Source organism: Papaver somniferum, chromosome 5 (genome assembly GCF_003573695.1).
Source record: "Papaver somniferum cultivar HN1 chromosome 5, ASM357369v1, whole genome shotgun sequence".
Lineage (NCBI taxonomy): Eukaryota > Viridiplantae > Streptophyta > Magnoliopsida > Ranunculales > Papaveraceae > Papaver > Papaver somniferum.
The window spans coordinates 198,497,618-198,522,429 of NC_039362.1; the positions used below are offsets into that span (position 1 = coordinate 198,497,618).

Below are 24,812 nucleotides of genomic sequence, written 5' to 3' on the forward strand. Positions count from 1 at the left end.
TTATTTTTCGTAAGAAAGATAATGAGAGGCAAGTATGGGAATCAATAAACAAGAAGCATTATCTTTCTCGCCAGCAAAATACTAAAAGGGAAAATTGATTCCAAAGTTGGTTGAAGAATATTATTCGCAAAAAGTAGTAAAGATAAGACAATTCAAGAAGATAAAACTAGATAAGAAGCTCAAGCTTCAATATTAATTCCAGTAGAAGGAGATAATAAACGTTCTTTGCCAATGTTCTCATTATCGCAAGCCTCTCCTTCATTTCGGTTCTGATCTTCGCCTTGACTAGCACCTTGATTATCGCCAGCAATTACTTCTTCATGAGAGATTTCTTTTTCATTTTCACTTTGATTAACACCAGCAGATGCTCCCTTACAAGGAATTTCTTCTTCATCTTCCAAGAAATTATCCTCTGCACCACGTTCATAATCATAATCACTATCAGCAGGACGAGGAACTTCATCATCATCTACTTCCAAAGGTTCGATTGATGTAGGAGGAAGAGATTTAGACAAAAAAATATCATTTACAAGGACTTCAGCTCAAAGATGAATTTGACGAAGAAGTGCTCTCTGATGATTCCTAACTTGAATATCCTTAAAATAGGCAAGGTAATCAAGTCTTCAATCTTCTCGGTCGCGAGAGCTAGTAAGAACAGAGACGTGTAGTGCATTTTCTTTGTGAATTTTGGCATATTTAGCCTCCAAAACAGAAATGGAGGAATGGAGATTTTTCTCAGATTCTGCGAAAGATAGAATACAAAATTTCAGTAAGATAAAGAGCTCAAAAAGATATGACAACGAAAAGATAGTTAAGGAAGTCAAACTGCTATGACTACCTTCCTTTTGCGAACTAAGGTGTTGAATTAAGGTTAGACAACTATTCTCCCAACAGTCCATTGCGTCATCAAATTTATCTCCAACTAAACATTTAAGTCGAGACTGAAGATTTTTCTCTTTATAAATAAGAAAGACATTTTTCTTCGCAAGAGAAGAATAAGATTCTTCTAATTTGGAATATTGTTCTTTAAGTTGATTCGCCTTTACACTTAAAGCTATTCTACCTTGAATGAGTGTGTCTCTTTCAGCAATAGATGACTCTGTTACTTCTTTAAGTTCATTTCTCAAAGAGCGAAGATATTGTTCTTGGTCATCACATACTTTCTAAATAATACTAAGTTGTTGCGAAGATATCGTCATCTTGTTTAAACAAATTCGCTTCTCTTGAGATAAGGTTTTATTCTCATCTGATAAAGTTTTCATCCCTAAATTAGCTTTAGTTAAATAATAAGAAAGGCGAGATATTTCATTACTTAATAAATCTTGCCTCTGAACTAATTGGGTATTTTCATTGGTAAGATTATTTATATGATCAACAGAATATGAATAGAGGTTATCTAATTGGTTATATTGATCCATCAAAATTTCTTTATCAACACGGGCTTCTTCAACATCAGATTCAAATTGATATATCTCCATCATTCGTTTCTGGTTTAAGGCTTAACATGCGAAAGAGGGATTTCAAGGATAATTAAATATGAGAAGGATAAAACCATTAAAAAGGCAAATTGAAGACACAGATAAGAAAATCATACCTCTCAATTTGTCATTCTTCTTGCGAAGGTTGTCACGATCCAACAAAACATTCTGAAGCTTTTGATTTTCGAGACGAAGAACATTGCACTCTTTTTCCAAAGTTGTTTGCGAAACAGCTCTGTCAGAACCGAAATACTTACTCAGAATTTCGCACATACTAGACTTGACAGGATCAATAGAAGACTTCTTGCCATCATCCAGGACTTCATACAAAACTTTGAAAGCAATATCTATTCCTTTCATGGTTTCTTTCGAAAAGGGAAGAGGCCCAGGTAGAGAACTGGCAACGATAGAAGGTTGAGAAACATTATCAATAAGAAGAGAAGAAGTTTCATTCACAAAAGTATCAATAATGGGGGTTTCGATCATTGAAAGGTCAGCTGAAGAAATGAAGTCTGAGGCATCTTTTTCGTGAATTGGAGATGACGGTTTATCTTGCGAAGATGTCGCATGAGGTTTAGAAGAGATAAGTAAGTGGAATGGAACAGAGGTTTCAACAGTTTTAAGGTGGGGAGATTTCTTGAGAGGTTTATTGACATCCTTATCACCCTACGAATTACAATCTAGATAAGAAACAGAGGCAACAATATTGTTATTAGAAAAGAATAATGTTTCTTACTACCTTCTGATTCGCAGACTTTCTTTTATGCACAACAATTTTATGTTGCGGTTTGGGAATATTAGGGTTCTGAACCGTAAATTTAGTGTTGGAGGCGCTTTTGCTGAAATAACAATAGTATGGGAATCACATAAACAACATCAAATAAGGCAGTAAACAAGATCAATTTCAACAAAACCCATAAGGAAGAAAAAAGAAAACTAACCTTGATGAATCCATGGAAAACACTAGTAGGAAGGTTATTTCGAAGAAAATTATGAATGATGAAGATCAACAGAGAGAACAGTATGAAGATGAAGAAGAACTTAAAAAGAGTAAAAGAAGAAGAAAGAAGGAAAGTTGCAATAATGGAATTTGCAGAAGAACGATGAAGTTTCAGAGAAAGTTAAAAGAAATAAAAAGAGAATAAGAAAGAGTATATATAGAGGAAATTTTTTCTCGAAAAGGCAAACACGATAAATGCGGAAAGATATAAGCGGTTAAAAAGCAGCAGTTACAAAAGATGTGTCAAGAAACAGATGAGAAAAAGGATACGTGTGATAAATGCAGAATATGAAAGAATGGATAACTGCGGCATTTCTTACATCATTCTCCACTTCGCGGAGAAGATATGAGAAGAGGCAAGATGTAGGATCAGAATCTCGCAGCAATAATTTCTCAGCGAAATTATCAGCAACACAACACAACAGCGTCGCAGAACAATTTCAGAAACAATATAATAAACGACGTCAGCTAAAATCATGAGAAAGATGTGATGGTCCTGCGAAAATTAGAGAGTTTGCGAGATTAAAATTTGTAAGGTTGCGAGAATGTCGCAAGCCATATCCGAAAATAAAGGACAAATTAGCTGTCATCCACTATGTATTTCCCTATAAATAGTCGTTCAACTGTGAAGAAAGAGAGAGATCTTTTCTGAGTAAGAAACAAGTAATTAGGAGAGAGAAAGTCTAGAGCAGTGGTTATTCTTGATTCCTTTATCTTTTCTTGTAAGATTTTTCAAAGATTCATCAAAAAAATTAAGATTGTGAACCTAAAAATGAGTTGAGTGTTAATGAAATCATATGAGGGGTGCAGTGTAGGATTTCCTGCAACTACACTTATATAGTATTTCAAATCATAGTTTGCTTATAATCAAAGCTAAGATAGCTCAGTAACAAAGCATTCAATATCACTGTTAGATGAAAACCTGATTTATGATTCAAGCTAAGTCTGCTTAAAACCAAAGCAATATCTCTCCACCGTTATATGATCTTAGCTTATTACACACAAATGAAATATACCTTCATTTAGATATGGGTAACCGTACCAATACGTGTATATTGAGTTGGCTCAATAACAGTTAACCGAAGTTAGCCATATGAAAACTTTTGTCTTAACCACATTCATCTAACATATCTAGATCAATCAATCATGAAAGATAATCAAATGAATCTAATTGTGTTCCCATAGAAATGTATATGAACCCAATTGAAATGTATATGGACCCAATTGAAATGTATATGGACCCAATTGAAACAAATCGGATTGATTCGTAAAGTTGTTCAATTGTTCACTATCTCATAGAAATGTGTATGAACCCAATTGAAACAAATCGGATTGATTCGTAAGAATCAATTCATTAACAGTAAGCTACGGTTTGCAAAGATTGCATTCCTCAATTCACAAATATATTTTTTCATGAGTATGAAAAACATACTTAACCGATTTTATAACTTTAACCACTAAGTTTGCATACAAGTACGCAAACTATAGCTTCCGGACTTTGGTCTTGTCCAGCCGTTTGCAAACGGGTATGCAAACAGCACCCCCCCCCCCTCCCCACAGACCTAACTCAGGTAGAACCGTTCGCATACTACTATGCAAACAAGGTTCCCGGACTTTAAAAATCAAAATCGTACGCATACTAGGTATACAAACAATGTTCTCGAACCTGAATCATACCGAAACAGTTTGCATACTAGGTACGCATACTGTGATGTATCCAGACAAAGGTTAATTGTTCTAAACTCTCATTTCAATCATTGAAACATCCTTAGAAGAGGTAGTTGTCTCACATAAACTATTACCTTCAAGTAATTTTCAAGTGATCGAATGATCAATACGAAATTTTTCGAGTCGACATCAAATGATTGTCTCACACAAATCATGTAAGATGTTTCAAGGAAATTTCCACATGATCATCTTTTGACTTATTATTTAGTTTCCAACAAATAAATTGTTCCAACTAAACTCGTCAAGAATAATGATGAACCTAGCTAAAGCAAAAAGCTTACGACACATATTTCGAGAAATAGATAAGCGAGATAAACTCGGCACGAAATATCAAATGTGTATGATATAAAAATCTATATAGTTATACAACTTAGTCTCATTAGGAGATATGATAGAATAAACTTCTGAGTGATAGATAAGTTTTAGTCTCCACATACCTTTTGTTGATGAAGTTCCTCCAAGCTCTCCTCAGTAGATCTTCGTCTTCAATCCTTGAACGTCGTGAAGTCTAAAGCTCAACTACACAGTCTATCCTAACCCGAGACATAGCTATAAGTAGACTAGAAATAAAGACTATAGTTTTAGTGAACTGAATTTGACAAACAAGCTTGAGAGAGAAACGCTTGCGAGTTCGACCGAGCAGTGCTCAAACATGTTCAATCTGGACTAGGTCCCGGGGTTTCTCTGCATATTCTTTTTCCTCGTTAATAAAACTTTTGGTATCTGTGTTACTTCTTTTTCCGCGTTATATTGTTTATCTTTATAATTGAAATATAACAGGTTGTGTGTTAATAAATCAAAGTAGATGCATCCATCCTTGTTTGTTGGATACGACTTGATTGATATTTGGAAATTGATCTTTGGAATCACCAAGTACTCTCACCCGGAAATCAGGTTAGTCTCTGTAAACGTTCTGATCGTGAGAGATAGAGATATAACTCTGAATATTCTTTCTTGATTGAGATTCATTAACCTAAACTCTCATAATTATGTTTGAGTTTGTCAATACAGGTTGCCTAAGAAAAAGTTGGCGGTGTATTTTGGTACCCCCCGCGTTTTCACACTTTTTATCCTATATACTGATGCATTTTCTATTTCTATCCTCCCATTTGTTATATTTCTGGATGTTCCCAATTCCTTCTAGGATGCCTTTGCATATCCATGAATCTCCTACATTTGGTGTAATATTCATGGTCATGATATTTTTGTTTTTCAGATATGATTTGGTATCAAAGAGAGTTTTTATCTTATACAATCTCCACCCTATTTTTGTGATCATAAAGTTGTTGAAAATATTCCACGTTTACGAAGCATAATCCTACCAGCTCTGTTGGTTTGCAGATAGTCCCTGAAAAACGGGGGTCTAACAACCTCACCCAATATTTCGCTTAGCAATCTGTATGGACTAACTCCAATATACTTTCAAGAGAATCAACTAGACAGTCATACTCAATCTTAAGAAAAATTATATCAAAGAGTTATATCTCAATTTCTCGATTCAATCCATAATCAAACAATAAGAATTTGCGAGCCTGATTGAATACAAGAGAAATAACTTGAACGGTACCAAAGACTAATGATCAAGGATCAATGAATTTCAATCAACAACCAAAGGTTGGATTTACCAATCGATTGATGCAACCTGTGATATTTCAATTATATAACAAAATATAATGCGGAAAAGAAATAACACAGACACCAGAATTTTGTTAACGAGGAAAACCGCAAATGCAGAAAAACCTCGGGACCTAGTCCAGATTTGAACACCACACTGTATTAAGCCGCTACAGACACTACCATACTACAAGTTAACTTCGGACTGGATGTAGTTGAACCATGATCAATCTCACATTGATTCAAGGTACGGTCGCATTCCTTACGTCTCTGATCCCAGCAGGATACTATGCACTTGATTCTCTTAGATGATATCACCCACAACTAAGAGTTGCTACGACCCAAAGTCAAAGATTTGATAAACAAATCTATATCACATAGAAAAGTCTGTTGAATAGATAAATTTGTCTCCCACAGATATACCTACGAGTTTTTGTTCCGTCTTTTGATAAATCAAGGTGAACATGAACCAATCGGTAACCGGACTTATATTCCCGAAGAACATCCTAGAATTATCAATCACCTCACTATGATCTTAATCGATTAACAAAACAAGATATTATGGAATCACAAACGATGGGACGAAGGTGTTTATGACTACTTTTATATGTTTCCCATCGGAGATATAAATCTCAAGCCAATCTTACGATTGTACTCAAACACGATAGAAACATCAAAATCAAATCACACAACTACAGAGAAAATAGTTGGGTCTGGTTTCACAATCCCAACGAAGTCTTTAAGTTGTTAACCTACAGGGTTTCGTGAAAAACCTAAGGTTAAAGGAGAATCGACTCTAGCTTATACAACTAGTATCACACAGGAGGTGTGGGGATTAGGTTTCCCAGTTGCTAGAGTTCTCCTTTATATAGTTTTCAAATCAGGGTTTGCAATCTAAGTTACCTTGGTAACAAATCATTCAATATTCACTGTTAGATGAAAACCTGATTAGATTCAAGCTAATATCTTTCAACCGTTAGATCGAACTTAGCTTGTTATACACAAATGAAATGCACCTTTATTTAGGTTTGGGTAATCGTACCTAAACATGTACACTTAGTTGGTTCAACAATATTTAACCAATGGTTAGCCGTATGTGCACTTTCATATCAACCTTATTCATCTTCACCATAACTAGTTCAAATGAACTAGTTAGAGAGTTGTTCAATTGCTTAGATCTTATAGAAGTATACAAGACACAATAGAAGAAATATTGATTTTGATTCACTCGAATCAATTCATGAACATCATAGCCACGGTTTGCAAAGATTGCATTCCTTATTATATAAATGTTTTAGTTCATGAACAAACCGATTTTAGAAAGTAACCTACTTAATTATGCAAACGGGTATGCATACCTAAGTGGTCGGACTGAGTTTGATTACGCCAGTACGCGTACGAGTGCACATACCAATTCACACTTCCAAACTCCAGCAGAAATCCACGGATGTGAAACTTCCGCCAGTATGCGTACGGGTACGCATACTTGCCCGAGTTTCCAACAACCGCCGGTACGCGTACGGGTACACATACTTTCGGTTCCCGGTTTTGGACTTTTACACAAATGTGAGAACACACAATATTTATATCTAAACATGGTTACTCTCATTACAATCATTGAAACTTTCTTAGAGAATGTTAAAATAATTATTATCCACAAACTATTTTCATCAAAGCGATTTTCAAGTTATTGAAATAATCAATATGACTTTCGTCACGAGTAAAGACGAACTTGGCTAAAGCAAAATCTTACCAACATATATTTCCAGAAATAGATAAGCGAGATAAACTCGGCTCGAAATAGCAAATGTGTATAATTGAAGTCTATATAGAAATACGACATTTCTCTCAAAATAGGAGATAAAATAGATAGACTTTTGAGTGATAGATAAGTTCAAGTCTCCACATACCTTTTGTTTATGAAGTTCCACAAGTTCCCTTGAGTAGTTCTTCGTCTTCATTCGATGAACGTCGTGGAGTCTAAAGCTCAACTACACCTACTATCCTAGTCCGAGACTTAGCTATAAGTAGACTAGAAATCAAGACTTATAGTTTTGGAAATTAAACTTGACAAACAAGCTTGAGATAGCAACGCTTGCGAGTTCGACCGAGCAATGCTCTAACAGTCCTGAGCCTTAGGATATTAACCTTTAGGGTTGCCTATATCTTTTACCCAAAAGAAGTCTCTTTGAAAACTGTTTAATTCATGGTAAGTTTGCTTTGGAAGTTTGAAGAAATTCCTATGATATATGCTAGAGGTAGAGGTATTAGTGCGGATAAGAGTAGCTCTGCTAGATAGGTTTAAGAGTTTGTTTTTTCAGCTAGCCAATATGTGTTTGAGTTTGTCCACCCATGATTTGAAGGAGATAATATTGCTTTTGTTGGTGAAAATAGGAGATCCCAGATATTTATCATTGACATCAATCATTTGCACTTCCATGAAGTTACTTATTTTGATGCCCAAGTCCTCATTAGTATGTTTTTTGAAGAAAATGCCAGATTTGTTGAACTTGGTAAATTGACCTGGAGTAATCTTGAAAATATTGAAGACGTCCACTAGGTTGTTCCATTCTACCATATTTGTGTTACAGAAGATCATGCAATCATGCAATAAAGAGAAGATGATTGATGGAATGATTATCATTACAAATCTTGATACCAGAAATAAGACCAATATTTTCAGCATGACAAAAGGTTCTTGATAAAGCTTCCACGCAGAAAAGAAAAAGGTATGAAGAGAGAGGGTTTCCTTGTCTGAGGCCTACTGAAGGGTTGAAAAAATCACTTAGAACTCCATTTACTAAAACTGCCACATTGGTGGTGGATATGCATTATTGAACTAGTTGACACTATTTACCATTATAACCCATCCTATGCATTATGACTGTCGAGAAATTCCAGTCTTTCTTGTCAAAATTAAGTTTTTTCCATGTCAATCTTGATTCTTATATAACCCTTTTCTCCTTCCTTTGTATCCATATTATGGATGAATGCATTAGCAATATTAATGATTTCAGAGATTTGTCTTCCAGAGATAAAGGAAAATTGGTATGGGGATATAGTAGAACCCCTAGATTAATCCGCGATAAATTAATAAATTTATCCAGTCTCGAGTGGGGGACAACATGCTAAATTAGTAATTCGTTAAATGTATGAATTAATAAAATATTTAGACTTTTTATTGGTCCCTTCCGATATATAAATTAACAATTCTCTAATTTACATAAAATTAGTTAATTTGGTAAAGAATAATTCAATTCTGACTTGGTTATTCTTGAAATTGATATCACGTTGAATATCATCTTGGATTTTTCTTAACATTAAAAGAGTTTTTGGTGTTGCCGTTTGGTGATGCAATAAAAAATTATTCAATGTCTTCAGAACTTCATGACTTTTTTATGTGAAGGTGGCTCTATAATTACAATTTCATCTTCGGATGTCACATCATCACTTTTTACGTTTCCCATGATACTCGCAATTATTTCCTCGTCAGTCAAAAATACAAAATGATATTCTCTTGATTCTAGTTCAAAAGGTATTCAACGTCCATTCATTTGATATAATTTTATCCTTTGATTAAATTTCCTATTTATTTAGTGCCTTGATGCAGTGGCATCGGTTGAACGAACATCTATTTCTTAAAATGACACGACAAGGTTCATCCTTATTTCTTTAGTGCCTTGATGCAGTGGCATCGGTTGAACGAACATCTATTTCTTAAAATGACACGACAAGGTTCATCCTTATTTCTTTAGTGCCTTGATGCAGTGGCATCGGTTGAACGAACATCTATTTCTTAAGATGACACGACAAGGTTCATCGTGTGTAAAACATTAATCTTCTCGGAATTTGGTTCTCCTACTTCATAACCCTCCAAATTTGGACGGAGGGAGTACTATTTTAAAACAAAGTTGTTTGTGCCGTAAAAATATACTATATTAATAATAAAAAAGGAGAAAAATAAGGATGATAAACAAAATGAAGAATTTTAAATGAATGAAATTAAGAAATTTAATGAGCAAAAACCAACATTGTGAATCTGTGATAAACAAAATTTAAGGCACACATGTAATTACTATAATTAGACAAAATCAGGAAATCTCTCTCCACTAAAACTAATTTCAAAAACCAAATAAAACAGATTAATTTAGGAAACCAAAACCTTTCCTAGGAAAAAGGTCAACCAAAACAAAAAAAAAATCCCTTTGTTCCCCTCTAATCTCTCTCAAGTCAATCAAATCATTTCAATTTTCTTCCACAAATTGTCTGGGTTGTTCTAATGAATTTTTGGGTCTGCTAATTGCATCCTGCTTCGATGAATTTGATTCAAATCATCATTAAACTTGTTTATCTTCATTAAAAATATAAGACCATTCTATCTTCTTGGTTTTTCATGTGTGTGAATTGATCATATCATGGAAGTTGAACGCAGAAAAGCGAAGTTATTAACGACACAATTATCAGTTCTCAGTAGCAAACGAAGAACGCATGAAGGTCTTGATTCATTAGTTGGTTTATCAGTAGATGCTATTCTTTCAGGTGAATTAGCAAGACCAATCAAACCACAACAACAAACAACTACACTAACTCTTCTTGATATCATTAGTAATGAAGAATCTGGAGCAGCGTACAGAGGTCTTGCTGAATTAAATGGAACAGGTAAACATAAGAAAAAATCATCCAAGAAATCGATTAAAGATAAATTAAAATTCCGCAAACATGGTTCTTCGTGGTCGGCTTCTTCATCAGTTCCTACTTCTGATTTACCTTCTAACAATAAAAAGAATCGAAGAATTGAACAAATTTCTGATCCTGTGTTGGTTGATCGTCCTCTTCTTGCATCATTATCTTTGAGATCGTCGATTAAATTATTAGAGGATTGTCAATATTCAGATTTAAAATCTAAATCAGATTCGTCATCAGATGATGATGATGATAAAGAACAAAATGTTAATACCACCACCAATGAAGATAAAGAAAAACTGGAGAAACCAGAAACAGAGATCCATACTGAGTCTTCAGAATCATTGGTGGATGATGAAAATGTACCTGGACCGTTAATAACAGAACCAGATGAGGAACCAGATGAGGATGAGAAGAGAGAAAATGAAGATGAACCGTTAATTTCGGAATCAATGATGGAAGCGGGAGCTCCAACGGTATCGTTGATGGCGTTATTAGAGGAGTCCGGGAGAAGAGTAGACGATGACGATGAAGATGATGATGAAGAAGAAGATGAAGAAACGGGAGTGGAATATATTTGCACAGTGTGTATGGTAAAGCATAGAAGATTAGCATTTGTTCCATGTGGACATACATTTTGCAGTCTTTGCTCTAAAGAACTTTGGGTTAGTAGAGGAAATTGTCCACTTTGCACTGGTTATATTTTAGAAATTCTTGATATTTTCTGATTAATTTTTTTTTTAAGATAAACATTTTTGGATAAAAAAAATTTAAATACAAAAAAAGTATAATTATTTATTCTTTTTCCTTTTAATATCTATAATAATTTAATAAGGGTTCAATCACGCTTTGATTCACTTTGTTTAAAATGCAAAAAAGAAGAGAACAAAAAGAAGTTGTGCGCTTCTTCGGGTTAGTTTGGATACTTTCTTTGCACATCAATGAATAATGATTGCATTTTTGTTCCACAATTGGAACATCCATTCATCATTAAAGATTCATTCCGGTCTTGAATGGTTAGATAAAGTAAAATCGCCCACAGGCTGTGATCAACCCAGTTATGTCTGATCATATATTTGTTATAAAAAATAACAAGTCTTGCCGTCCAAATAACAGTTTTTGTCCTTACTAAAGTAAAGTCCCGGACTATGAAATTGATTTCAAATTTTTCTTTGTTCCCAAAATCTTCACTGATTTTATATCTTTGTTGGCGAGCTTTTGCATACATTCCTATCAACAATAACAAGGTTGGTTCTGAATCGCTCATGAAAGAGATTCTGTGTCCGCTCCACTGTGTTGCCCATTGGAAAGCCGCATCTGCTCCCATTTTTTCTAACTCATCTCTGGTAGTATAATCAACATAGAATCCTCTAGCTTCTCTGACAATACCTGTTTGATCACATAGAATCAGTCCAACTCCAGCTTTTACTGCGTTATGTAACCTCTGAACAACAATGTTTATTGTGAGAGTCATTTCTCTTTTTTCATTTATAATAGCATCTTGTTGGGTCCAGCTTCTTAGAGAAGTAGTAATATGAAGAGAATCATCGTTTTTTGCATTGTAATATAAATCATCCATTATGCTATGTCCAGGTTTATTTATAATATTATAACTATAAGCCTAATTATATTATTTGTTGTGACTATACTGTTTTGTTTTTCATGTTTAAAAGCTACCTTACACCTCACTTTCCATATGAACCATATAATGGGTACTACATAATACCTGCCAATCAATATCATAATCTCCTCTTTGGGGGTTTGCAAAGCAATCAGTTAACCAATCATAGAAAGAAACAGTACCATTTCTAATAAAATCCATATCAAAATTAAAGTGCATCCATACCTGAGAGACGTAGTTGCATTGCAAAAACACATGTGTAGGGGTTTCTTCATGCTCATTACAGAGTTTACACTTTGTTTCTATATCTGGTATAACGGCCGCCACTCGCATACTATTAGGAAGTATGGAATGGACTGCCTTCCGGATGAAAGTTTTAATTGCAGGAGTAGTCTTCATATTCCAAATCATACTCCATTTTTCCTCTACTAAACCACCTGAGTTTAAATGATTATAAAGAGATTTAACAGTAAACATACCTTTTTCGTTTAGGGTCCATCTAGGGATGTCCAGTTTATCTTCCTCTGGAATTTTCAGTTTCTTTATCTTTGAAATTGTTTGTTCATCAAAACGCTTACCCAATTTTTCCAAATCCCAAGTTTTTTTTATTATTAATCAGATCACTAACTTTCTTTAGGCCCTCAATGTTTGTATTTGGTCTCTGCATAGATATTTTAATATTTGGGATCCAAAGATGTCAATATTCTTACCATTTCCTATTTCCCAGTAGCAACATTTTTTGATATGATCTATACCATTCAGCAAGCCTTTTCCAAATCCAGCTATCTCTTCTTTTTGGTTTACTGTCTATATGTAGGACATCACAATTGGGATAATACTTCTCTTTCATCATAGTAGCACACAGAGATTTCGGGTTTTGATTTAAATTCCATTCCATTTTAGCTATCGTAGCAATGTTAAATTTCCTAACATTTTTAATACCTAAGCCTCCTTCTTCCAAAGTTTTACAAATAGAATCCCAATTTTATAAGCACACTCCTTTTTTCCCATTTTCATTTAATCCTTTCTCATTTTTTCCCCACCAATAATCCCGCTGGAGCTTTGTTATCTTGTTACATATTTTGACTGGGATTTTAAAAAAGTTCATTTGGTAAACGTACAACGAAGTGCTTACATTTTTTATCATAACAGTTTTACTCGTATTGTTTAGATTGCCACCATTCCATCCTATCATTCTGATTCTCATTTTATCCACTAAGAGTTCAAAGCATTATACCTTTGACCTATTTGTAAACAGTGGTGAACCAAGGTACTTATCAGTTGAAAAGCACGATGAATCGGCAATAGATACAGATGCAATTTTATCTTTGGATTATGGATGCATGATTACAAAGATGCTAAGCCCGGTGAGTATATTATTTTTTGTTTTAAAGAGTGTCATATTAGTAATTAGAACATTATGAGAAGGATATTTCTTGACAATACCCAAAAACAAACAACTTGGAAGGCTCAATGAGTCATTACTACTTTAACTAGTTCAAAATAGAGAGGTCGTAGATTTTATGTCATGGGCTAATCATAGATTATAATGTCGTAAGTCAGTGTCGAGGCAAAATTTACAGTCACCAAGATTCTATGAGGTTGACTTTTGGGCACCCAAAAGTTCTTATCTACTTATCGTCTGACTTGTATGCGCCTAAGATGCAAGGTTTGTGGTGGAAGAATTTCATCTACCGAATTCCGTCACTCCCAAGCACTTAAAAAACACTTGACAGCCAATCTAAGATCAAAGACGCTCAAATTTAATGGTGAAAGGTAAAATAGATTCCAAAACGCAATTTCAGATGAACAGTGCTATCCCGTACGACTTCCCACCCAAGCGGCTTCTAAATTGTTAGATCAATGTGTCTTGTGTCTCACATCTAAAACCCGGATCTGGAAGCCTTGAACTCTTGAATCCTTTAGGGAAAGTGGTAGGTCCCTGGACTGGATGCAATCATCCAACGCCTTATAAGCCGCTTGAGCGGGAAATCATCCCACAAAGTCGTAGGAAAGCATTTGTCATTCCAAATTGCGTTATCTTGTCACTTTCTCTTAGATTCTGACTGAGGTATATTTCGTGAAACTTTGGAGCATGCCTTGGAAAAAGTGTGGACACCCCAACATAGAAGCATTAAACCTGACATTCCACACTTTTCTATACTTTGGCTTGGATTCCACCAACACCTTTCAAAGGGTTGCTTACTTTGTTTCAGATAGTTATTCGCTTAAACACTTGCATACAGCTCTTGAGATGAATCTCTTTCAAAAATTCACCACAAATAATACAAGGAATTTGTGGTTGAAACTCTCCCACTTGCATACAAAAAAAAAAAAAAAAAAAAAAAAATCAAAAAGAAATTAGAAGGCAAGATTCAAGTCAAGTCCTATCTGAGTAAACTTGGTACTCCTGGCTGAAACTCTCCCAGTTTGTACATGTATTTCAAAAAATTGAATATTTAAAACATGGTTCTGTTTTATCTACAGTCAAGGGAGTATATATTTTTACCAAAACATTTGAAAAGAAAACTCTGAATTACACTCAAAAGAAACATCTGGCTTAAAAATTTGGAGAGCAAGGAGTACTAATTGCAAGCTTATACCCAGTCTAAATGTTGCTGACGGGATTAGCATTTTGTGCTTTTAAATTGTCAACTGTGTCCACCAAGCTCTGCACCCTACGAACCTGTTCACAAATAGTGTTCAATTATCTTCGAGAACTTAACAAATCAAACTTCAACAGTTCTGGAACCAATCCATTGATGCACATACTGAATTTGTAAGAGAAATACCGTGCAGATTAGCTCTACGCCTACTAGTCTACCACTACTCTCTTTGAATTAGATACCTCTCAGATATGATAGCTTGAGATCATCTACTAACCTCAAGACGCCTCTGAGCTTTTGCTTCTCCTTCCGCCTTAATCCCATCCAATTTCAGCAACTGTCGCATGAGGAACTCTCCCAACACAACGAATTCCTTATCTGGAACCTTATCCCCACTGTGCACAGCTGCCTCCAACACAGCCAGCTGCAAAGCAAAATCACAAACACCAAATCAACAAAAACCATTTCAAAATCAGTTCAGGAATTACGTAGTGGGGTTGCGTTTGCACCTTTTCTGCGAGACTATCGACCTCAGACCTAACTTTTACTACTTCTTCACAAGCTTCCAGCATTTTCTCATTCATTCTGACTGCCTCAAGCTTCCTTTCTTTGCTTTCTTGATCCTCCAAAAGTAGAAGCTTACACTTGTCTTTTAGTCCCGCCGTGTGCAACTCTTCCTCATCCTGCTTCTCCTTCCCTCTAAAGAACAACCTCTGCTCATCGGGCTCCAACCCAGTAACATTGGCAAGAAGTTTCTTCACACCCCCTTAGAGTCCACAAAAAAGTAAATGAACATTAACTTCAAGATAAAACAAGAGTATCAACTGATATAATGCCCCTCTTTAAAAACCATACACATCAAATATCACCAAGAATAGACTGAAGCATGGTTATATTGAAAACACTGAATAATTTGGTAACTGTGTTACGAACCCTTCTATTAAGTGCAGGTTTATACACTCTTAATTGATCCTTAACCTGGTGAACAAACATGGAAATAACCTTATGATTTGGGTATTACATACTATTAGTCACCAAATCATCCAACATTGCAGCGAAGACATTAAAACCTAACACAATACAACCATGAAACCATGCTAGCAACAGAGGATGGGGTTATACACATGCCGCTTTGTGAGGGAAGTTAGTTTTGTGTGTACAATTTCATCTCAAAATTTCCCAGCATTGTCCAAACAGGTAAAAATATCATTATCAACTATCGACAGACTTCAAATATGAGTAGAGTTTCTAAACTGAATTGACAACAAAAAACTTCCAAATCAGTGAATAACCATATGGAGATCAATACATCATTTCCTAAATGAGGTATGAACCCTTCTACATGTACGTTTATACACCATAAGCTAATACTTAACCCGGGAACATCCACGAACAAGACCCTACTACCATTGACAACTAACCATCTAAAGCAATTTGCATTCGGCAATAAATTAACAAAATTCATCAGTGCAATTTATACCCCGTTTTGACCATCCCCTCAACCAGCTCTAAGATACAAAGAAACGAGTTCCTAAATGCGCCTCATCCCTCGTTTAGCAAGCACTAGCAACATGTACCTCATGCAAAGCTTGTTCAAACAAATTCAATCTCTACACTATAATGCTTGTTCAAACAATCTTGTTCAAAAAATTCAATTTATTTGAAAAACTTGTTCAAATAAAAAACTAGGTCTTTTGGTAAAGACATCTACTATTCCAGCATTTAAGAACACCCATCTAGTTCAAAACCAGCAACAAAACAAACCCATTGACCTAAATACCACAAAAACACACAAATGGGGCAAAACCCCACTTTTGACTCCATCTCAATCGAAGTCTAAATAAAGTAAACACAACAGATCAATTTATAGCAAGAATAATCAAAAACCCAGAATTGAAAACCCCCATAACTTACCAAAGGTAGCTTGAGGAGGAACACTGATCTCATGTTTAGAAGTAGCATAAGAAACTATAAGTTTAATCATAGGTACTACATCACCATCTTCTCCATTATCATCAGCACCTCTCTTTTGAACATCAGGTGTAACTTCACAATCAATCTCTTCTTCAGGGTTGTTACCATCTTCTATTTCGATTACTCTTGAAGAAGAACTTGAGCTTGTCATCTTCGCCCCAAGAATCTAAGAAAGTCTGAGAGAGGAGGAGGAGAAGAATAAAGAAAGATAAAAAGGGAAAGGAACTGTTTGCAAGTTGGAGGAACAAAGAAGATTATAATCAGAAGTACGGGCTTGGGCCCAATTACTTTTAAGGCCTTAGGAACATCGCAAGGCCTCTTATGTATCAACAGACAACAGCTGTTGGGCCCAACTCTCATCACATGATTCATATTAGTGTCATGTCATTGGTATCATCCAACTTTCCTGTCCCAACATCTGTAATCTCTTTCGTTTAAAGTCAGTCATTTTCTCTTAGCAAAAAAAAAATATTAGTGTCATCAGGTAAGATTTTTTCTCCGAAAATGCAGTGTAGACGAGTTTTGGTTTCAGATTCTGAGTGGTCACGATATAACACATTGATGTATTTTGAGCCATGATGCAGTTTTGATTGTGCACCAACGATAGAGAATTTTTTGATCAGCGGAACTAAGTGTATTCACTGGTGAACATTGGCACATACTGTTAGTCACCTAGTCTAGAACGCAGATGGAACAGTTTCTGCTTAATGAAAATGCTAAGCGTTTAGTTTGGTTTTAGCTTTATAGATGATGGATTCGTATATAAAATATGGATAGGCATGCTTAGGTTACTGACTAAAGATTTTGGCTCACTAAATAATTTTAGGTTCTGTGCCAAAACCTGGAATCACAGACAGAAAGTGTTAGGGATTAAATTTTCCAGTTAAAAGAGCAAGAAAAAAAATGATTAGTTTTACAACTTATGGATTCATATATAAAATATGGGTAGGCATGCTTAGGTTACTGACTTAAGAAAAAAAATTGGCCCATGCAGGTCTCGAAACTGCGACTTTCGCGTTATTAGCACGACGCTCTAACCAACCGAGCTAATGGGCCAACTTGTTACTATGTCTTATTTTACAGTAGATTTTTCTTAACCATAATACATATTTGGGATCGATATTCAAGCTTTTTAGATTATGTTGCAAGGTTTTATCGTTTAAAACATTTTAGGCCATATATTTTCAGGAAATAGAGAACTTATGTTTACCAATTGTTTTGCTCAGTTCATGATCTTGAACTTATAAATAATAAAGACTTGATGAGTTATTATCAATTAACTAAGGTGCACAGATTAATTTTGTTGGTTGTGAATTGGTCGATTTTGAGATCTTATTGTATGCTCTTAGTATCGCAGTACACGAACTGATTTGTGCAGTTCGCGAACTGGTTGATTTTGAGAATTCTATGTAGACTTTTTGTATTTGAGTACGCAAACTGTTTTTGAATGTTCGTGAACTTATCAATACAAAATGATCCTGAGTTACAAGATGACTAAAGTATTCACGAATTGTTTTGAAAGTTTACGAAATGTTTTTGGTTTTGTGATATTAAACTTCAATTTATGCTTGTCGGTTTCAGAGAAACTTAACCATTGTTTTATGTCTAACCACTTGTGCAATGTATATTTCGACTAGTATACGGTTGTACATTTTTTTCTTGTGATTCAAGGCAAACTCTCACATGCTTACATGAGTAATATATGGAGAAGTTAAATCTTGCCCGATAACAAATTAATTTGTCAATATGGAATCAAGTTCATGAACCTAGATTTGACTGTAATCTACCAAGCCATTTTCATCAATACAAATAGAACATTCTCCACTAGAATCTCAATCCTGGCACTTTTGTGTCCTAGTTGGGTCTAGAATCTTCCTCTAAAAATATAGGTTTCCTCTGCTGAAATTATATTAGGTTATGAGTTTGAAAATCTTTACTAAGTGATTCATGAAGTCCAGTGAGATTATATTTTACCTGGCAGATCCTTGTTATTCAGGACTTGTTTTTATTGATTGTTGTAGTTCTCAAAGTACAAATCAGGAACAAGATAAATAGTATTTTCCGTCTCAGAATTTGTGACTCAAAAATATAGATATCTAAATTACTATTTTTTTCGATTTGTTTAGATTTTTCTTATGAGGTAGAATCTATTATACATCTCTATAAATTTTGAAGAAAATAAGCTATCCTAAATGATTGAGTTTTGCTTGACTTTTTTTTTACCTTGAAGATCCCTCATAAGCAATTAGATTTATATTACCTAGATTGAATATCTTTCTGAAGGAAATCAAATATGTTATTTGTTAGAGGCGGAATAGTTAAAAATCCTTCACTTAGGTTGAACCAACTCTTGGGCCTGTAAAGGATGTCATCTAGTGGAATTGTGTTGCATATGGTTTTGCTAGATATAAGAGACATATAGGATCACAACTGAATTCGAATTTCTTATAGGGCCGATTCGGTCTCAATTACATTCCAGTTCGAAGTCTAATGTTAGGAAAGTGTTTGTAGCGGTTTTATACAGTGTGATGTTCAAGTTATGGACTAGGTCCCTGGGTTTTCTGCACATTGTAGTTTTCCTCTTTAACAAATTTATGGTGTCTTGTGTTATTTTTTTGCTCATTGATGGGCTGTCGTAGGCTCAACAAATTTTTCGATATATCTCCCACTAATTAACTGGTAATTTAGCGGTAGTGAGAGATCGTTCCCACAGAGAGCTGTGTAATTGAAAGATTATTTGATCAGCAAAATAAAGTAAATAACAAATGGGGGATTGGTTTTAAGATAAATAAAAAGATAATAAGAAAACAAAGATGATTAAGGAATCATTCGCCGCCAGTGAACATAAAATACTCATTTATTCCTTGTTAATTTTCTATTATCACCAACCGTAGAATAGCAATAAGCTCTGCTATCCCCGGAATTCCTGTTGTCACTGGATACAGAAGCGCTCGACTACCGGATTCTATCCATCTGAGCCACCATGAATAAGCTCTCAAGGTGTAACCCATCTAACGTATTACGTTTTGTGAATTAGGTTGATCCTAGCATCAGACGCATAAGCTCGGTCTTCTCACTAGTGTCATCTCTATACACAATTGCTTAACAGAATCCCTCTGTCATCTTTTGCGATGTACTACTTGTGTATGAAATTGAGTGACTATTACACGTATCACCAATCCCAATACTAGTAGAAGAATTACTATCAGGTTAATTCAATGGCCAATTGAATAACCCAATAGTAATCTTAGACACTAAAAACAATAGAGACAATCGAAAAGAAAAATCAACTTAAAATAAACTCATAAAAAGAATTAGAATTCCATTATGCAGGTGTAGTTGCAGGAAATCCTACAGTACACCCCTCGTATGATTTTATCGTTAATCAGACTATTTTTATGTTTACACTCTTAATTTTATTGATTAATTTCAGAATATTCTTACAAGGAAAATAAAGAAATCAAGAATGATCTCTGCTCTCAACTTTCTCTCTCCTGTTTACTTATCTCTCACTCAAAAAAAGATCTCTCTCCCCTTTACAACTCGAATGACTATTTATAAGGGAAATACATAGTGGATGACAGCTAATCTATCCTTTATTTTCGGATATGATTTGCGACATTCTCGCAACCTTACAAATGTTGACTTCGCAAGCTTTCTAATTTTCGCAAGACTATCACACCTTTCTCATGATCCTTGCTGATATCGTTTCTGAAATTGTTCTGCGACACTTTTGTGCAATACCATTGTTAACTTCGCTGAGACATAACTGTTGCGAGATTCTGATCCTACATCTTGCCTCTTCTCAAATCTTCTCTGTAAAGTAGAAAATGATTTGAGAAATGTCGCAACTCCTTATCTTTTCATGTTCCACATTTATCATACATACTCTCTCTCTTCCACTTATTTCTTGACACGTCTTCTGTAACCGCTACTTTTCAACCGCTCACGTCTCTTCGTCTTAATGGTGTTTATTTCATCGAGAAGTAAATTTTCTTTATATACTCTTCTCCTTCCATCTTTCCATTTTTCTTTTTACTTTCTCTTCTATTTTTATTCTCTCATCTCTGCAACTTTGTCATTCTTCTGCAAATTCTGCTGCTGTAATTTTTTCTTCCTTCAATTCTTTTACTTTCCATGCATTCCCATACCCTTTATTCAATCATGGCTCCAAGTGGTCATAGATATGAGAAGAATCTTCAAGATGTCCAAAAAGATCTTGCTAATAAAGGTCTTACACTCTCCCCCATTCCTGATGTGAATGCCAAATCAATTCTTTCTGTCAAGCTTTTCTCCAATCAAAATTGTGATGATCAATCAATCATAATTTCGCTAGGTCAAATTCTCGCAGGTCTCCCTCTTCCTCTTTATAACCCAGACATCCCTTTATTTTATGAAATTCTCGCTCATGCGGGATTTTCGCGAGCCATTTTCCAATTAAGTGGGGATTGTATCCGTCTAATGCTAGAATTCGCTAATCGTGGTGCTGGTAGAGGATATCTTTACTCCAGTGAACTTAGGGATCCAAAATTCGCAAACCTAGAAATAGTTGTTGAGAAGTATACAATTTCTTTGAAAATTACGAACTTATCTCCATGAAGAAAGAGAATACTCGCTGGGGTATTCGATTAAGAAGAAAGGATAACATTGATGAATCTAAAATTCTTATGCAAGATATTGACTGGCATTATGGTAAAAACACAACTCCTCGCCAATCCAAAGATGACAAATGGTGCGTGTTTCCTTTAATGCTAAAGGGTCCTTACATTGCTGGATCAAATTTTCTTCCTGCGAATCTCGCAGCATATCAACCTTGGGTTTTCTCCTGGCCCGAAAAGGAGAAGGAGGTATACTTCTCCCCTTTAACTCATTTTATACTTCTTTATTGATTTTTACTATTATGTTCGCTAATTCTTGCGATATTCCGAAGATCCAAAAACTAAAAGATAGTTATAACAGGACTGGGAAATCTAGTACTCTGTTGGATCTTCACTCATATACAGATGAGGTAAGAAATTTTCTATGATGACTTTAAATAGTATTGTCATTCCCATGCTCTCATTTCTTACTTCTATCTGTATGCGAAGATTATTGTTGAAGTAGAAGAATCTGCTGATGCTGCGAAGATTGGCGATAAAGTTAAAGGTGCTCTTCGCAGAGAAAAATCAACTGGTCATCCTCCAAAGAAAATAAAAGTGCGTTCTTCTTCTCCTTCAAATGTTCTTCCTAATGAGAATTTTGAAAGTGACAAGGATGATGAGGATAATGATGATCTCGCTGGAACTGAAAATTCTCCTCCCGAATCTTCTATGGCTAAGCTTTCTGGCCTCTTTTCTGATTCTCTACAAGGAATGGGAGATAGCCAGTTCGCAAATACCTTCAAATCTCTTTCTACCCTCTGTGATGTCCCTTTACTAGATGGTGATAGCTCTCTTTGGGGAGTTTCTAGATAAGTGACTCCCGACTTCTTGCATTCTCTCAATAGTTTGGTATACTTTCATCTTTTTACTTCTTCATTGTTATAACTCAAAATCTCTTTCTATATTAATATTTTTATTTCTTTTCACAGGCTGGAAAAGCTTCTTTTGCGGTTGCCTCGGATCTAGAGAAAAGACGCGAAATTCTTGAAAAGAAGAATCTTCAATTTCGCAAAAGGAATGAAGGATTGGAAGTTGAAGTTAAAGGTCTTCGCGAGAAGAATAGACAATTAGAAATTGGTTCTTCCTCTTATAAGAACAAAATTTCTATTCTTCAACAAGCTAATAATCATCTTTACGGTATATTACTTTTCTCTTTTCTCTTTATTCATTCATCTTGTTGTTTTATCTTATTTAAATGATCCTTTTTGCAGACATTTATGGTCTTTTTGATGAAGCTACCCTTCTTCGTTCATTTCCTAATGCCTTGGATAATGATACCCTTCTTGAACGTCTTAACAATTCCTTAAATAGCTTTTCTAATGATAGAATTTCATCTCTTTCTCTAAATGAACTTAGATCACAATTTCGCCTCTTAGAAATTGATCATAGATCCAGTTTAGGCTTAGCTAACAGATTTAAACGTCTCCTTATTGATTCCAAAGAGAAAACCAATGAGTTGAGAACCAAGATTAGTGGTCTCATAGATGATAAAGATCGTATCTCTGATCAAGGTGCCAAGGCTCTGGCAAAATTCCAAGAGGCTCTCCTTGAAGTTCAACTTGAGCGAGATGAAGCTAACCGCAAGAATATTGAACTCTGCGAAAGGGAAAATCAAATTCGTTCTCGTCTTCTCATAAGTAGTGAGGAAGAATTTGTCTGGGCTGCGAAAATTTTAGATGATGCTAGAAAAGATTCACTACAAGAAAGTGAGTCTATTGCTACACCACTTCGCCACACATCAACAAAGAGTGAGGCAATATGTAGGTTTTAACCCCACCACACTAAAAATGTGGCATTAAGTGGGACCTTTTGCAACACCTACAAATTAGTCGAGGTAAAAATTAACTTTTTGCCACATATAACTTTTAACTGCTGCAACAAGTATATTTTATGCCGCATCGGTGTGGCAATTATACAAATAAAATAATTAATAAAATTTGATTTCTTTTTCGCCACACCTGTGCTGTTATAACTATTTATAAAAAATTAATAAATCAATATAATTATTATGTAAATTAGTAAATCAGTATAATTATTATGTAAATGGGACATTATGGATGAAACACCACTAACCGTTCGGAAGAATCCAGATTTTGGTGAGACTCTTACGGGCCTCGTATTCTCTTTTTAATTTTGCTTATGAATTGTTACCAAACTATACAGGATCTACGTGTACACGAGTTGTACAATTTGTAAACAAGCTTCCATGACCCACTAAATTGATTTAATATTAATGTTACAACAATAATGAGTTTCTAGAATTAATAAAAAAGAAAAAAAAATTGTGTTACTTCATTTGATTCACACGCGCGCATGAACCAAACCCCATTACTGGACGGAGAAAACGAACAGAACAATGAAATTTGAGTTCGTAGGAGTCTTTCTCTTCTATGAACAGCAGAACGATGACTGATTACAAGGGGTTCTCTGTTTACTGTATTGGGTAAAGTTCGATTATTCTAAATTTATATTGTGTATAAATTCGTAGATTTAGATTTGGGTTTGTTTCTTGTTAGGGCAGAGAGCTATTTTCATCCCCAAAATCCATTTTTTGTTTCTTAGTGTTTGATTTTTGATTTTTTTGAAATAATTGAACCATAGGGTGATCTTCCCAATCTTGTAGAGTTAAAAAGAAATCTCAAAAATCCATCCTTAAACAGGAAATTCCTCCCGGCAACGATCTCTGCGCAAAGGTATGTTCTCTCCCAACCTCCTTCTCTGCGTGTCAATTTCTTATCCACCTTTGCAATTTGATTTCCCTGATTAAGGGTTTTTGGTGTTGCTTTTAATTGCTAAGAACGAATTTGGTATGCAAAGATTTGGATTAGAGAGGATTCAGGATTTTGTTCTAATTTTTATTAGAAACTAGCCTCAGAAAAAGGAACATGGTATGAAAAGACTTGGTTATGAACATGGTTTTAAGTTGAAGGTTGCTTTAGAAGGATTATTAAGGGGTGTCATGCTAGAAAGCATATGTAACTATGATGAGCAAAAGGGATTGTTAAGCACCCTGCCCGCAGGAACGCCAATGCTAGGCCTTGGTGTTGCCAAGTAGAGAGTACCCACAATTATGTAGATGTTTGGTTGGTTATGGGATTTAGGGTGTCTGGAATACATATCTTTAACAATGAAAGTCCATAACCATCTCATTAAGGAGTCTAGTGTGTTTAGGTGTTCACAGAGGGTCTACAGAAGGATCAGATCTTGCATGTATGCAAGAAAACGCCTAGTGTCCATGAACTGACCAGATTGTCTTACTAAAAGAGTAACACCTGTTGGTTTGCTTGCCGGCCGGTCTTCCCAACAAGCAACAGCTTTTACATAGTGTGGAACTTAATTCTACCTTCTTAACTTTGAAATTCGCATAGACAGAACAACAACCATTCACGAGTCAAGCGTCGGATCGGGCAGCAAGATAGGGGCGAAGAGACTCATATGTTCTACATGTGAGGGGCTCAGCCCGCTAAC

At 35.1% G+C, this 24,812-nt stretch overlaps 2 protein-coding genes and 1 non-coding gene across 3 annotated transcripts; 1 reads left to right on the forward strand and 2 right to left on the reverse strand.

Moving 5' to 3' along the window:
* Positions 1 to 10,005: 10,005 nt before the first annotated feature.
* Positions 10,006 to 11,317, forward strand: LOC113278447 (protein starmaker-like). Its single transcript, XM_026527279.1, has one exon. The coding sequence runs from the start codon at positions 10,236 to 10,238 to the stop codon at positions 11,229 to 11,231; it is 996 nt and encodes a 331-aa protein (XP_026383064.1). The 5' UTR covers positions 10,006 to 10,235; the 3' UTR covers positions 11,232 to 11,317.
* A 3,181-nt stretch (positions 11,318 to 14,498) lies between these two features.
* LOC113284231 (BAG family molecular chaperone regulator 4-like) lies at positions 14,499 to 16,917 on the reverse strand. The gene is made up of 4 exons (XM_026533642.1): positions 16,645 to 16,917; positions 15,240 to 15,496; positions 15,008 to 15,154; positions 14,499 to 14,810 (listed from the first exon to the last, which is right to left on the reverse strand). Exons 1-4 carry the CDS (start codon positions 16,853 to 16,855, stop codon positions 14,733 to 14,735), a joined length of 693 nt encoding a protein of 230 aa, XP_026389427.1. The 5' UTR covers positions 16,856 to 16,917; the 3' UTR covers positions 14,499 to 14,732.
* A 769-nt stretch (positions 16,918 to 17,686) lies between these two features.
* On the reverse strand, positions 17,687 to 17,760 carry TRNAI-AAU. The gene has a single exon. It is a non-coding gene; the product is annotated as a tRNA-Ile (tRNA).
* Positions 17,761 to 24,812: the final 7,052 nt, after the last annotated feature.

Excerpts from the sequence above, each read along its gene's own strand:
- LOC113278447 (XM_026527279.1), top strand. The coding sequence starts at position 10,236 with ATGGAAGTTGAACGCAGAAAAGCGAAGTTATTAACGACACAATTATCA.
- LOC113284231 (XM_026533642.1), bottom strand. The coding sequence starts at position 16,855 with ATGACAAGCTCAAGTTCTTCTTCAAGAGTAATCGAAATAGAAGATGGT. Across the intron at positions 15,497-16,644 it reads TCCTCCTCAAGCTACCTTTG|GGGGTGTGAAGAAACTTCTT; the intron begins GTAAGTTATGGG and ends GTGGACTCTAAG. Across the intron at positions 14,811-15,007 it reads AAGCTCAGAGGCGTCTTGAG|GTTCGTAGGGTGCAGAGCTT; the intron begins GTTAGTAGATGA and ends ATTTGTGAACAG.